Raw genomic sequence first — 16,522 nt, 5'->3', positions numbered from 1 at the left:
GTAAACTGACAAGAATTAAAGGGCTGTTTCATATCACTTTGCTCATTATTATGCTAAGTAATCTCATCTGTTTGTAACAAGTAGCTGCGGAATTTATTTCTGTTTGTATCGGCGGGCGGGGTCGCTCCATCACACGGCGCTTTTGCCCGCGGCCGTCGCACGCGACTCCAATACCTTCGGACACGTTTTATTAACAAAATGGAAAATACTTTTCTTAAGGCTTGCTTTTATACCCAGTGGCTATATTCTTTCAACGCAATGTGACAGAAATTACAAAATAGTAGCGATGAAAGTCGTAACAGCTATTTAAAACATATATATTCTGCATTCTATTCTGTATTAAGCGCTGTTAGTCATACACATTTACCACTTTATCAAACGCCGGCTTGTGTATCTGAAAACCGTAAATGTTTATATACGTATATGCATAAAAAGTTTTAAACCTTTAATATAAATTTATCAATTATTATCATCATAAGTCTATATTCGTCTATAAATTAATATTAGCCATACTAATCGTCAGCTTTCTTCATTCACCAGAGGTTTCCGTTTCATATAAATAGAAACTCCCACCAAACCTCTAGTATACGCGGCTTTCACTCTAAGATTTTTCTTCTTACCTGCTGTTACTAACGCGCCGGCATCTAAATATAAAAAAAACTATTTCACAGTTTCAGCTTTAATAGTACAGCAGTATCCCAGCTGAAGGAGACAGCCTTGCAATCGTAGGTCCAGGATTCGATTACTGGGATATAATCTTATACAATTCATACTTCGTATATTAAATATAAAGGTTTACCTCTGCTCATAAAAACTGTCCTATGCGTACAATAATATCACACTACGATCGCCTACCCGCTTGCCAAACATGGCGATTATAGTATATCCCCTTATAAATCTCTTTGAGGGAGGCCTATGCCTTGCAGTGGGCGTCTATATGATGAAGTGAACTTTAATAGCACACACACTTTTATTTTGCTCGACATATACAATGTGGTCTCACCGCAATATTGGATTGATAGAGAACTTTGTGGACTTAAAGATCACCTTTGGACATCTTTTCGAACTTTTTATATTTATAATAAAATAATCGTAACCAGTATAAGCCAATTGAAAAATTAAAAATTTTACAACGAAGTAGACATCATGAAACTGTTATTAATTACCATGATGCTGTTTTGTTTTAACTTTAACTATTTTATATAGAGCTGTCACCCGCCTGCTTCTCGAACTTTCATAAAATCCTTAGCTGATTTGTACATAGAAAAAGAAATATTTCAACCAGATTTGAATTCTCTTAACCTCATAGTTCCAGAGATGTCGTGAAGAGTCTGTAAATAAGAGGAAATCTAAATACAAGCTGTTTGCTCATTCATTTCTTAGCAATAAGCTTTTTCCTATTTCCCATCGCCATGTATATAAGTGATCTATCAGAAACATGTATTTATTTATTTTATCTATTACCATTGCGGTAGGCGAATAAATTCTGAAAGAAAAAATTCTACAGCAATCAAGTAAACAACAATTATTTATAATATAGAGTAATCTATATATTGAAAACGCTTTTTATTACTACATGTATTATAATTACGTTATTTATTATTTCCAAAACTTGATTTTATTTAGAATGTTCTATACAATGATTAATAGCAAATTAACTGTACATTATACATTAACCTTTTTAATATTTTTACAATTATAACCTATTACCCTATATTTGCACATATATTGATAGCAGAATCAGGTTTGATATAAAAATATAATTTTATTTGCGAGGTTATAAATGTATTTTTATCGATCGAGTTTTTAAAATTACTTCACATTAGCTGAATGAAGTGGTCATTTACGGCTCTTTATAAAAAAGCGAATTATCGCTGGCGGGCAAGTTTACGTAGGTATGAAGGTTTTAGTGCAACAATGGACTCGCCTAAGCCCGGCCAGCGCTTGATTACCCCGCTCACGTCAGATCTCGTGCGCGTAATGATATAGGGACGGCGTTTATAGTTCGATCCAGCGCCACCTGGCTACTGTATAAGGAGCACAGCTTTAGGCGAGGACGTGCTCGAATTTTGGTACAAATCGCTCAACTTGATTCTATGTGATAACACCACATTATTAATTTGACTTGATTCTTTTTACAATGTTGTTGAAGCAACGTAAATTTTACTACAAAACTTATTTTGTTTACCTATTACATTATCGATCATATTTTAACGACAGGGTCGAAAGTACATTCTGAGGAGGACAAATTATTAAATTCAAATTTATAATATCTCTATTGAAGTACGCATTTACACGCATATTATAAGTAGAAAGGTACCGCCGGCACCGAATGCTGATCTGCTGAGATCGCCGCCAAAAAACTTAACACATGCTCTTTTTAAATTAAATTTAACAAAGTTTGATGTATACATATCAATCATGCAAGTAGCCAACAAAGTTTGACATATTTCGTCAAAGATATCTTGTGGAAATACAAGGTATATATATAATATAACCGGAAGGCCATTATTATCCGTCGGGTGAGTACGGTTGACACAAATATATTGATTTCTTATCCTGAAATACTGGTTTCTTCACAATATTTTCTACCGCTAATTTTCGGCAGTGTTGATGTCAAACAATTCATAGTGTGTTACGATATTTAATCTCTATTTTCAAACACTAAGTCACTGCAACTTTTCATTTGATTAACAGAATTTTCTCCTTTTAAAAGCATTAACGTGTATTCAAATTATACTATTAATTGCATTACTATATTAATAATCATATTCATTACCTTAATTCTATTCAAGTAAACGTTAGGTATATTTTCTTTTTCTTCTCAGTCGTGATCTTTACAGAGTGTTCGTGGTCATGATCTGATCGGTTCTGATGCCCCTGCAACTTTGTACTGTATATAATGCTATATAATAATAATAAAGTAACATAAAATTTCAAATATCTACTTACAAAAAAAATTAAAATAATGTTTCGAAAGATACCACCTCACGATAAAGAAATGAAATAAAAGGTTTTTTAACTGTATCAGTCCAATAAAATGTCTACATAAATGGTTATGTAAATATGTTCTGTACCCATTACGATGACAATTTATTTCCCTTTTTTAATGTGTTATAGTAATATATGTTCTTTTAATTCTCTAAAAATAAACAAGGTATGATTTCACCATTTACGAAAACGTATAAAAAGAGATACGATTACTTTAACCGTAAGTAACTACCTGCCGTTGATTTATGTTTTTTATATTTCGACAATATTACTCTGAGATATTGTCCAGTATAACGTATTGTTTATTACACACACACACACACAAACATACACACACATATATATATATATATGTATATATATATATATACGTTCAGGTCGTTCTACGTTTGTCGGTCTGTGCTACACTCCAGAATATTAAGGCCTTAGCGGCAATTTGTTCCGCTTCAACTTGTCTACAGACTGTCTTAAAAAAGAGACTTGTCTACGGAGCCGCCTTCAGGGGTGACTAGACCAAAGGTTTTATACTTGCGAAAGATTCTAATAACTTGTACCATTGGCAATGCAAGCACAGACATTATTCTTCCTTGCCCTCGATTTTCCTAATCCTCTCTAGCTTTATATCACACAAAAGTTAAATCACAGTGAATAAAACCGGATGAGATTTGAAACGTGTTGTCGTAACATCCAATAGGATTACGATCCTCGCTAAGACTGATCAAGTTCTACTGGTTACAGTGTAATACGTTAGAGAGATAGTATTGACATTGCCACAGCCACATTTATATATTTCATAAACTATTGTTACCTAATACTTAGTGCGGTAGTACAGAGCCGTATGACCGGTTTCAGATTCATATTTACATTTCTAAATCGAGCAATACGCTCTATTTATGACAGTCCTCCAGCAAACCACCTCGTTGGATATTTGCGCAAACATCTACAGGAATATTTAAAGATGACTAACTGCCTATGACGAATGTAATGTTCGAAAGCTTATGTTCCATAGATTTAAAATTGGCTCTACATATTCAAAATATTACTATACCTAATTTAATAACTTATTTAAACTTAATTTCTTGTGATAATACCGTCCATTGTATTTTTTTTCTTAATTATTATAAAACGTATATATTTTCTAGAACAATTAACATAATCTAGCAGATTGGTAAGTTGAAGTGATAATGGGCAAGTTATATTGCGAGGAGAACTGATGACCGCTAGGGCCTCAAGGCAATCGCAGCTTCAGATGCACAGGCGATCTTATAAACATAGATGCAAAATGCTAGATGCTATCCATTACCAACTAGTCCTTTTGTGTGAATCTATGGAGAACATTTATGTCCAGCAGAGGACGTCATATGACTGTAATGATGATAATACACTTTATTTTTACTATGAATCCTTTACCACTTACACATATAATGAGAGAAGTACCTTTTTTTATAATTTTTATATTTTTTCTATTTTTTTCTATTGTCGTCAATATTACATGTTTCTGTTCATAGAGCATATTTAAAATACAATCATTATTATAATTATCAATAAACAGTATTATATAGAGCTTAAACGCCTGTTGTATATATTGCTACTGAACTTTTTGCTCGAGCATTTCATGGCTGTGAGCTTAAAGTTCATTTATTTACTTCACTATGCACACACATAAAATTTAACACTTATGTACTTTAAAAAACCTGTGTATAATAGTGCTAATTTAATAGAAACTACTATCAATTTAAGAACCCTATCAAAATATCCGTCAACTTAAAATAAAGCTATGAATGTACCTAGCACGTTCTGAACTGAGAAGAACCCAAAACCATGACAGGTATTTTTGTCATCACTTTGACAAACGTGTTTAATGCAGGACTTATGATACATCATTATCACATACACAAATAATACATTCACGTAACCTATATCTTATATTTTTGAATAAAACAAAGAATTTTTAACTAAATGAACCACACCCAAATTTCGGTACAAATTTAAAATAAGAAACTCATCTATTTTTACGATAATTCCCAGTGACAAATTTTCTTTGAAGTCTTTGCTGTAGTCCATATAAATATCTGTAAGGAAAACTTGTTCAAGAAAGCCGAAGTTGAAAGATGTCTTCATAATATGTTGCAAATATGATTAACGAGATAGCACAACTACATTTCTGTACAGAATTATAAGTATAAGAATCACCAATTGTTTTCATAGAGACTATTTCTTTTGTAGTAGTATGCTATTTTTCTCTTAACAGAAATAATAGTATTAAAAAAAATCAAAAGTGGTTTAATTGACGTAATAGCATTACAAATGACATAATTAGCTAATAAATTAATTTGCCTAAAAAAACAAGGTAAATTCATGCTAAGCAAAAATTATTCAACTAAATATAGTCGCATGTTTTTACTTAGAAGTGTGCGTGTGTAGATGCGTGCATGATTAGACTCACGTGCGTCGTACAGGAAATTGGAAAACGAATGAAACGCAAAGTATTAAATCTAACGAGTTATATATTTTACATATCATTTAAAAGCTTCGCTGTTTTATAAGAGATGTTTAATTTTAGTTTTGCAAATTGAAAATGTATTTATAATTGAACACCTATACAACACATAGTTCTTATATTTTTATTATTACTTTCTAATCTTTGCATGTAGTATATCTATATTTACAGCGTGACTGGTTATAAGAACTTTAGATGTATAAATGAGTAGCACATTTGCAGTCAATTATTGTATGTACATCTTACCCTAAAATAATGGTTTCAGAATATTAAAAAAAAAAACATAATTATCATATAGATAGAAAAAGCATTTATTTAATTCGGATTACTACATGTTAAAACTAATTTAATATTGTTCGCTATTCCAGTCGAATTTCAATAGAAAAAGCTTTTACACCTATTATCAACCGACCTGTATCAGAATTTCTACCTATATACTGACTCATCACGATATCTTTGCAACCATAAAGTTTGGAGACATCTTATCGGTAAACAATAGTAAAAAAATATTTATTTCGCCGAGAAAAGGTCAATTAAGAACAGAGTTTACGAAATTGTAGTCAAGGAGACATATTCAGGAAATCGCGAAGCGTGGTTAGTTAGTATTAGCTATAGAGAAAGAGAGAGATCTTGAAAATTGGAAGTAACGTTTTTGTATATATTTTCGTCAAATTATAATTTAGTAAATAATGACGTTTATATACAGAAAAAAGCGACGTATATTGTTGACAGTTTGAAATATTATTTCAAAATTTTAAAACTTACGTTCTGGACGACCCGAGCAGTAAAAGTTACATAGTAAATAAGTATTGGCAGCGGGGACTTGGAACAGGAAAGATGCGCATATGTCAACGATCGTAAACAACGTCTCGGCGACTTCCGCGAATATTTGCCGGCGTATAAATAGTTGCGGCAATAATCATAATTCTCGCTTGTAATAATTGAAAATCCCGACGAAAATGCATTTGCGTGCAAGCGCACACACGATCGGCTATCCGCGATTTATCAAACAGTCACGATAATCTAACTGTAGTATTAGTGAAGCTTTCTCCTTCTTGGTCGTTTATCTTCATTGCAGCAGTTAGCACCCTTTCTTGAAAGCCTTGACCGAGGTTTGATCTAGTAGCCTCCACAGGTCTATACAACCTGCCTTTTTTAACGCTTACTTCACTGTGAGTCACCACCCGCACTGAACCCGCCCATTGGGTTGATTAATCGCCATCTTAGTCTCATTCCCTCTACCTTTCCTTTGACTACCAGCTTATCTAGACTCTCTGGCTGTCTTAGAGCTGTGAAACAGTTTTAATATATATTTTCAATTTTATTACATTGTACAATTTGTACTATTCTGAAACATGGTCTCTTACTTCAGTGATCAGCTCGCAGTCCCTCAACGAGACTGAGATGACTGGGGATTTTTCAGCGAGGTTATATCAGTAATATGAGGATATGTACATAGACATAGTCAAGCGAATGTTAAATGTTGATAGTAGGCCGCCCGCATAGAGTATAGAACAAATTTCCACTGGGACCTTGAGGATCTAGAATGGAGACAATGAAGGCACGTAGATGGTCAATCCACAAGAAGGACAGATGATCTGGTTAAAGTTTTAGGAAGATGAAGGAAGCAGGCTACATCCAACCTATGAATGAAATGAAATTGTGGAATTTTTGCGTAAAATTTCGTATAAATAAACTCGTCTTACATGGTGCATTGACTTAACGGCGAAAAGTATTTGATACTTACAACCGAATAACCTGTATATAGAAAATAATTTTAATTGCAGTCTGCCCACAAAAATGTCCTGCGACTGAACTGGTGATGATGATGACCACTAATACGTTTCGCCAAATATAGTTCAAAAAATTATTAAATATTTTATTGTATATGGCGCCAACGTGATGATATATCAGTTCATTAAAAGGTGATTGACCTTTGTAATAAAATTATAACTACTAATTAAAAATTAATTTAATATGTAAGGTTGCTTATAGACTGGCAATAGAGAGATAACGAATTTTATAATACATACAAAATATGAGTAGTTTGATTCTAATATGTGTAGCGTTATTATAAAAAAAAAACAGGTGGCCCAAAGCGTTTACCGCCAAATTTCAAAAGAATTCTGTATGATTATTATTATAGTGTCATTAAACAATGTGTCTTGTCCCCGGAGAACGAGCTTATTAAAGATAACTGTCTCCACTTTACAGTTATGTAACTACGTTCGTGTCATGTTCGCTAGAACCCTCGTGCTTTTTCATAATAACTAGAAGATTAACTCACCGGTCTTTACAGCGACGCACCAACAAATTATACTTTATTGGTTGCATCAAAAAACACTCCTTCCTATTAATATTTATATTAATAATATATTTATTGCACACAATAACAACGGTAATATAACTTAGACACACAAAAACAAAAAATAAATATAATCTAATTATACAACAAAAACTAATTACAAATAGAGAGTCACATATCAAGAATTCTTAGTTGTTCTGAAGGGAATAATAACCGTGTGTGTGTGTGTGTGTGTGTGTGTTGTCTGGTTTTTGTGTATGTGTGCAAGCGGACCTATTCAGCAGGAGACCGCAAACGTACCGTGGTGCCCTGATCTTCCATAAAACTATGGTTTTAAGCACGCACGGTCGTGTCACATTAATAATGTAACTAAAGTACAAGTAATAATCAGATACATATATATGTATGAAAAACAGAACGACACCCACTCATTACGTCCAAAATTCGAGCGATGGGCGTTGGGTTGGTTAGCATGTTTTATCGTTTGTCTCCTTATTGTGCTGTTTTCTGTGTTTTTTGTAATAATTGTTTGAGCCTTGATCTAAACTACTAAATGCTTTAAATTTTAATTTTAAAATGCTTTAATGTACACCGTCGATACATTAAAAGTGTTATAAGTACGTAATAATTATTCAATTAAATGTAACTTTTTAATTGTTAAATACGCACCATCTCTACAAACAATTTAAACCTTCCATCCGTTTTGCACGGTCGCTTACTATCGGCCTTATAAGGGCACTCAAGTTCACCCAAAGAGCAATGGACAGAGCTATCCTCGGAAATTCGCTCCGAGATCGAATTAGATATAAAGAGATTCGTAGGAGAACCAGTTATCGATGTAGCTTGAAAAATTGTTTGTCTAGAGTGGCAGTCGGTATAGTGTCATCGCTCACGCAGCCACCGTTGGGCCAAAAGGTTCTCGAGCGACGACCACGAACCGGTCGATGCGGCGTGGGGTAGACCCCCCACAAGGTAGACCAACGACATGGTCAGGGTCGCAGAAGATCACTGGATGCGGGCAGCGAAAGAGCGGTTATCGTGGCGATCTTGGAGGAGACTTATGCCTTGCAGTGAGCATTTATTTGCTAAAAAGAAAAAGAAGACGGCGTTTTCCTTTTTTTCATTTTGATGTAATTGTATTCGCAGAAAAATAATGTTAAACGAGGCGTGGCATATGACTTTTGCTCTATGAATAAACGTTGTCTTAAATAGTTCTTATATCGCTTCCGAAAAATAGACTCAAACTTCCAGACAAAAGTTTTAGAAAAACATAAGTCTTATCAACTTTTCGCGTAACATGTTATGTTATATATACGTTTCATTACCACAGTTTTATTAATTTTTTAGCATTGATAATTTACAATTTGAACCAAATTCCATAACTGCGCTTTATTTTATATTTAAGTTTGAACATATGTTAAATAATTAATAATCGTAATTTACTTACATACTTACTCTTATACCCATTTTTTTAATATAACCTATATTAATGTTATAAATTGCATTATATCATTATTGGTTTACATATATCGCTCACTTAATTTATGTACTTTCCAATAAGTGTTAATAGCGATAGGCTTGTCATTAAAATAATTATTTAATCAAAAAATTAATTAAAATATATTATTTAGATTCCAGGCCCCACGTCCCAGCTAGCTATTTTATAACTATTAATTTTATAATTATAATACATTTTTTAAGAAACCATATTGGGGAAAATATATATGTGATTAAATTTTTATCAACCAATGGAAAATAAATTTTCATTTACTACAAAGTTGTATCAATCTGTAAGCTTTACTTAAGAGTATTAAATATTGTCTCCAATGTTGTCACTAAAAATTATGGTCGATTATATTTCAAATTTACTAACTCTATTAAGGCTGCCTCGTGATAATAATAAATAAGTCTAATATATTACGTTAATGGTTTCATTATAAGCTCCACAGCGTTGTATAAGATCTTACAAATATTTAATACCGCTGTTTATATATTTAGCAGCAAACGTAAACATAACTTTTCTCTAAAGAGACTGATGATATTTGCATAGCCATTCACGAATGCAAAACATGACACTCAGACCCGGTGAGGACACGCCAATAAGAGGCACTTACTGTATGCCAAAATTTACTTCAACATTATTTTTTGTTAAAATAATTTCTGATTTTACCTATATCTTATTTATTATAAGATCCTCTTATAGAAAAAAAATAGGAGGTTTTCACCTCATCACTATAAGGCTTAGAGACTTGAAATTTTATAGGAATATTCTTTTTATGAGTATAAGTCAGGTTTACTCCCGCAAGAGAGAGACAGAGTGAGAGAAGAGAGGGCGTTCTTAGATGGTGGAGTAGGTGCGAAGCGGGTAGCAGATAGCTATTTATTTAAAAAGTGTTATGAATTTTACACCTGTTTATCTAAATAACTTTTTATTTAGTTTTTCGTTAGATAACTGGATATGTATTTGGTACTGGTATTTTATTTTGAACTAATAAATCATGGAGACGGCTTCTAAAACCATATATTAAAAATCTGGAATTTGCAACTAATTTCATGTAAGGGTAATATAGAAATTAATAGGGGAAGGTGAAAAATAATAAATGAATTACCTATCTTGTAGGTATAAAATCAGTTAAATATTTGTATTTATGTAGCCGAAGTGAATATGTATAAATAAGTTCTAAGAGAATGAGTAGTATGCAGTATATTCGACCTTAACTAATAACGAACAATATTTGAAACATCGAATTTGTCAATACCAAAATTCCTGAATCTCGAAAGTTCTTTCCGTAAAAAACCGACGCATCAAGTTATTAGTTTTTGTACACCCGAATAAACGATCTTAAATTATCATGTTTATTAAAGTTTATGAAGGTTTTTTTTTAATTTATACTAATATAGGTTAGTATCATTTCGTCACCGTCATCTAAAAAGTTACAGTCGCCAAGTTGGCTTTTAAAATCTTTCCTGAAATTTATAATTAAATATACATAATTAATGATTAATAAACGAATTAGAAATAACAAAGTCCATAGACGAATAAAAGCAACGAACTTAGCCAATCGGATTGCAAGTTGAAATAGCAGTAAGCCGCTGGGTTAAGATTCTGGACTGGAGACCACTGACTGGCAAACACAGTGTAGAACGTTGAGAGGGTTAGATGAAGGTTAGCTGGATGTAAACAGCTGCCAACCGATCTAATCTTACTATTAACATTTACGTCAAAAGAAGTTTAGTTGTTAATAACAATATTAATCTCCATTTTATATTATCTTGTACTATTAGTTGGACTATAGGGCACAAAATGTGTAAGGTTATTGTGTTTAAGTAAAAAAAAATATTATTATTTGACACGAATGTAATATATATATTTAAAGGAAATTAAAGAAATAATAAATTTTAAGAAATAATAGTCGCGTCTGTAGTGCCCTTTATGAAAGGTATGTGTCGAGATAGCTTCATGAACACGCAATCTACTTACGTTCGGAGAACCGTTGGGGAGTCAGGTGGAAAATGAGTTGTGTTACGATTTATCTAGCGAGCGGACGCCGGTTTCGCTCTGTCCGCAGCCGGGTGAATGATCGCAATGAGTGTTTTATAGCCAGCTAATGCGAATTGCATCTGTTGCGCAAGAGAAATTTGCTACTTGAACAAATCGAAACGCAGTTCGTCATTTCAATTCCGAACGTTTACACGTTATTGTATTATCATTTTCTACGATATAACAGCTATAAATAACATAATTAAATTTCTCTCAACATTTACTGTACTGTAATTTTATGATTACCAATTTTAATTAAAATTCTTCGTATTCATTTTGTAAACAGAGTTGCTGGAATATTATTAATCTGTGCCCGTATACTTCTCATATAATTAATTTAGCAAAATAAAAAATGATGAAAGTACCGTGTGCAAATTGATTTGACGATACCTCGTCGCAGGCACGATGCGCTGACGTGACCTTGCTAATGGTCAATCGCATTTTTAATTTACATGTCTTGTTTATAAATGTTCTCTTATTTTGTCACGAAAGATTTTCAACACGTTTCAAATCTCTTGACAGTTCGTAATATAAAAAAAAAACTTTATTCAAATCGTGTAACTCATAAATATTAATATTTATTTATATAACACGTGAACAAAAGCTGCGTAATATTTGAATTTAGAAAGAATAGGTAATTAATGGAAGAATTGTGTGTTGAAATATTTTCTCTTTTATATTAAGGCCAACTCACGCTATTCGTGAATTTTAATTTTTTTGTTAAATGTATTTAAAAATGTTACTTGAGTCTTTTCAACTATTATATTAAATTGAGAAATCAAAAAAAAAAAACTCGTGGGTAATTTCCCTAAACTATATACACAGTAATGTGTTTATATTACACCGAAAAGACGTTTACCAAGTTAGTACGCTTTACATATGATAATATGGCATTATTCGAGATTTTTAATAATGTATTCTCAATACCAATTCCTAAATTTAATTTCATACGACAGTTATAAAAGCTTACCATCTCAAAATAAAAATTTACACAGAAATCTATGCTGATAGTACTTAACAAACCGATATGTTTCAAAACAAGATATTACAAGGAAGCTAGACTCCATTAATAAAGAAATTAAGTTTATTTCCAGACAATATTTTTATCATAAAAAATAAACGCTTAACACTTTTATCATAAATCCTTCTTCGTATTAAGTGTAGCTAGAAAGTCCATTTATAAAACGCAATTGCCTGGTACACCAACACACTTTTCTACTTCTTGGGAAAACTATTCCATGTTGTACACATTATAAAAGACAGAGTAATTTGCTACCGAGGTATTATTGTCTACGCCTCATTTATTTATTTTTTTAACTTTTTAGAACATTCTATGACTTTTCCTTTACCTACAAAATTTGAATTAATAACAAATCTTTTTATCCATAGAGGTATAGAACATCTCTAAATTACTTACATTACAAGCTTACAGTGGCACAACGAGCTGTAGCTAGAGATATGCTTAGTTCTTCACACGTTTGAATCTGGGAGAGAAGATCCATAGACTAACAAAAGTAAAACTGCCCACTGTGTTAGCAAGTTGAAATGACATCTGGCAAGCAACACATCGTGCAGAACACGAACATAATGGTCAAACCTTAAGATTCTGAATTGGAAACTGCAGATTGGCAAACATATCAGTACACACAAGCTTATTAAAATAGTCCAAAAAGATTGAATGCTGGATGATGGCGTCTTCCAACCGGCTATCAAGCTAACATAATGATGATAGTGATCATTCTCTTTCAAAATTTTGTATTATTACACCGGAAAATATTCTGTAACTCTACATATTTTCAAAAACATTTCAACATTGTTAATGATATATGGGAATATTATGCCAAAAATTGAATTTTTTAATGATATTTTAATATAATTAATAAGCAAACTCGCAACAGTTATCCACGGTCATTGTATTCGTTAGAACACCGAAGATCATAGCGCATGGATATTTGGCAAGCACAGACAAACAAACTATTGACTACCTCTGCGTAAATTCATTTAATCGCGAACACGTTTCTCATCATCAGAGCAGCGACTCTGCAATAAAGCGTACGACTTAGAACACGACGGCACACATTCGCACATTCGCACACATACGGAAACATACATAATTACTCACGCTCATACTCGACATTTCAATCTTATCTGCGGCCGCGGCGATCGTTATGAACTTAAGAATTTCCTGTGCCCAGCTCGGTAGCGGCGCTTTTTATCTAGCTATCATACAAGAGGATAAATTACAGTTATGAACGTGTATGGTACGACATTCTGTGCTCTTCATACGCGAATAGTTCCCGCGACGAATTCCCTGCGAATATCTTCTAGTCATTTTTTACCGATAACTACTAGCAGTTACCTTTAACGTTTAGCGGAACAAAGTTTTCTTGTTAACACTTAAGTCGTAAGATGTTTAGTTGGTAGCATAGTATTTTGTACTTGGGCATAAGGCTTCCCAGGGTTCTTCGTGCTGGACACCACGCTTTTGCTAATCCCTCGTAACCGGCAAGATTTGAAATCTCCTAATCTGAAGTTGATGTATACATACCGCAAGAAAAAACCGCGGCTTGGGCTGTCACTAAATATACGTTTATTCAGTAACAATAAGATTGTTATACATATACCTATATATGTATGATAGTGACACTATAAAAAACGAGCCATGATGTTATCCCACTATAAAGTTGAAATGAAATAGTCTCGAGTTGTGACCTCGTGGTTGTAGACGCAGCACTAGGTGGCCCGGAGCCACAGCAAAGCCGCGGAAAGTCGCTGGACACGGACAACGCAAGATCGGTCATCGTGGTGATTGGTGAAAATCTATGCCTTACAGTGGGCTCTTATGGGCTAGAATAACATGATAAAATATGAAGCTAATTAATACGTCATATAATTGGTTGAATATACACTCACAGTAAACTCTACGCTAGAACCCGCGCTCATTGTCATTTGTGGTCAAATCAAATAACGCTTGTTTTCTTAGTTTCCTGTGACAAATTTCCATCACTTTCACGAAATCTCTCCCAAAAAAGAATATCTAGTTAACGACATAAATATGAACATAGACGTAGTTACATATACATACAGCTTACAAATTTCTCAATACGCAATATAAAGAAACAAACGCTATATGTTTAATTATAGTTTACAATTAAGTTTTAAAATAAGAATGTTATTTTTTTTTCAGATACGCTTTAGAGGGACATAGAAAAAGCGATGTCGCAACGCGATTTTTCGGAGGTAAGATTTGCTTAGCTAATGTATATTTAAGCGTTGTAGAAACTGATTATAAATCACAAATAGCACACTGGTTTAGCTTAATAAGCTTATTTAAATAGCACAATGCAAATGCAATCATCGCTACCACTAACTGCTACATCAAAAGTGACAGTTGCATCTGTTGACCAAGACCAATGGACATTAATAGTTTTGCCGCTGCACAATTGTAGATTCTATTTAGGAAATAGCACACAACCTCGGGCTATTTACATCTAGCCATTTTTTATTAAAACGAATTAAAAAGTATATAGTTGTCATAAATTTTCAAACGAAGTCCCAATAAAAATTATTGTATCATTATTCTAGTATTTATATAATTATTTGTAATAAATTACCTCAGAAATTAATTAACGATTAAATTACAAGATACAAGAAAAGTGATAGTACGTTATTCTCCCTCGTTACAATATCATCATCATCATTTAAACTGAAGGATGTGTATAACTGCACATCAACCGCCGTCACAGATTTTCAATAAGACCGGTTTGAAGCGGTCTGTATCCTTCGTCTTCTGACCTCAATAAGTTCGTCTGTCCAACTTGTGGGCGGAAGACCAAGATGGCACTTGCCGGTCTGTGGTCTCCACAACAGAACTTAAGGATCTGGAGACCATCTGTTCTATGCGCTATATGGCCTATTTACTGCCATAAGAAGCCAATCCACTGGGCTACTTCGGTTGCTTTAGTTCGATAACAGATACCATGATACCAATAATTTACGCTTTGCTGTACGATCTGCAAACTCAAACGTCGAATCGTGTGACATTTGGACAATCTTCTCTTGTGCGTTCCTATTTGATAATATTTGTATTTTATAGTATATTCATTTATTTGTATGATATTTACATATCCAACGCTTAACAACTTAAAGCGTAATATATTCTAATTTCATGGATTCGCCTTGCGGAAGGCAGGTCTGTGTTGTAGTAAGCTGAGCACGAAGCTCGAGGTTGTCCCGCGAAGCGGGTTTTAGGAGTTCTCCTTGCAATGATTGGGCTTTCAACTTCACCGATCTAAAACAAACCCTTCTTAACAGTCCTATCAACAGTATTTTAGAAGCCCGTTACAAAAACATTTAAATTTAAAAATCGAATCGGTTGCTACTACAAAACCTCAAAATTTTATAATTTTCACTACTTACATATTACATCAATTCTGTATTTTACATTTGTTATAGTTTATTATTTTACTATAAATATTTTTTGCACTATGTTTTCGCCGAGATATGGTATCTTATTATACTGTATGCAAAACAATGTAATTGAAAATAAAATGTTCATATTACCACGTGGATTCAATTTTACAAAAAGAGGTGCGAACGGACACATGTTCCGTAACGTGTTTAACTGTACACCGCAAAATAATAGCAACATACGCCAATAATTTAACATATTTCTGAAATCAATTATTTACCGTTACAAAGATTTATTACAATAGTGGTTTCCATAACTGAGCTCGTTCCTTGTAAAAAGTGATCGTAAATTCATATTTACGATATAATAGAAAATAAAATTTATAGTTAACTTAATAATACATTGCTCCAATGATAGTTCTAGGTAAGGAATCCGTTATTTTAAATAATCATATTTATTTATGCTTGTTATGTTTCTCTTAGTAATCCCTTTCTGCATTTTACAGTTGTAAGTTTAGATGTTGGCAGTTAAGATACAAAGTGATTTCAAGGGTTCAATTGCTTTCAAATGTATGCTACAAAAATAATGATTTCAGAAAAAAAACTACGTAATGCGTACAAAGCCTTTTCAAAATTTCCTATTAAGGATTATTAAAATGAAATGTTATTTACAATCTCTCCGTGCAAACTATTTACTGCCAACAATTACGTTTCTGTTGCATTCCAACAGAAAATATCGATTAATGTGACATATTTCAGAGTGATAACCTTCTAA

General features: G+C 32.9%; 1 protein-coding gene across 2 annotated transcripts in view; it reads left to right on the top strand.

The window, feature by feature from the left end:
* The window catches only part of LOC137924056 (tetratricopeptide repeat protein 28), a 110,094-nt gene that overhangs the window by 4,750 nt on the left and 88,822 nt on the right, over positions 1 to 16,522 (top strand). For both annotated transcript variants that reach the window (XM_068767371.1, XM_068767370.1), the window contains exon 2: positions 14,525 to 14,577. In XM_068767371.1, the coding sequence (XP_068623472.1) occupies positions 14,554 to 14,577 (24 nt within the window). In that variant the 5' untranslated portion in view covers positions 14,525 to 14,553. The remainder of the gene's footprint in view (positions 1 to 14,524; positions 14,578 to 16,522) is intronic.

This window comes from Battus philenor, unplaced genomic scaffold, assembly GCF_028537555.1.
Source record: "Battus philenor isolate CCGP_79_NKW_IND1 unplaced genomic scaffold, ilBatPhil1.0.hap1 SCAF_23, whole genome shotgun sequence".
Taxonomy (NCBI): Eukaryota; Metazoa; Arthropoda; class Insecta; order Lepidoptera; family Papilionidae; genus Battus; species Battus philenor.
Note: the sequence above shows the minus strand (reverse complement) of the source record. Positions and strands in the feature narration are given on the sequence as shown.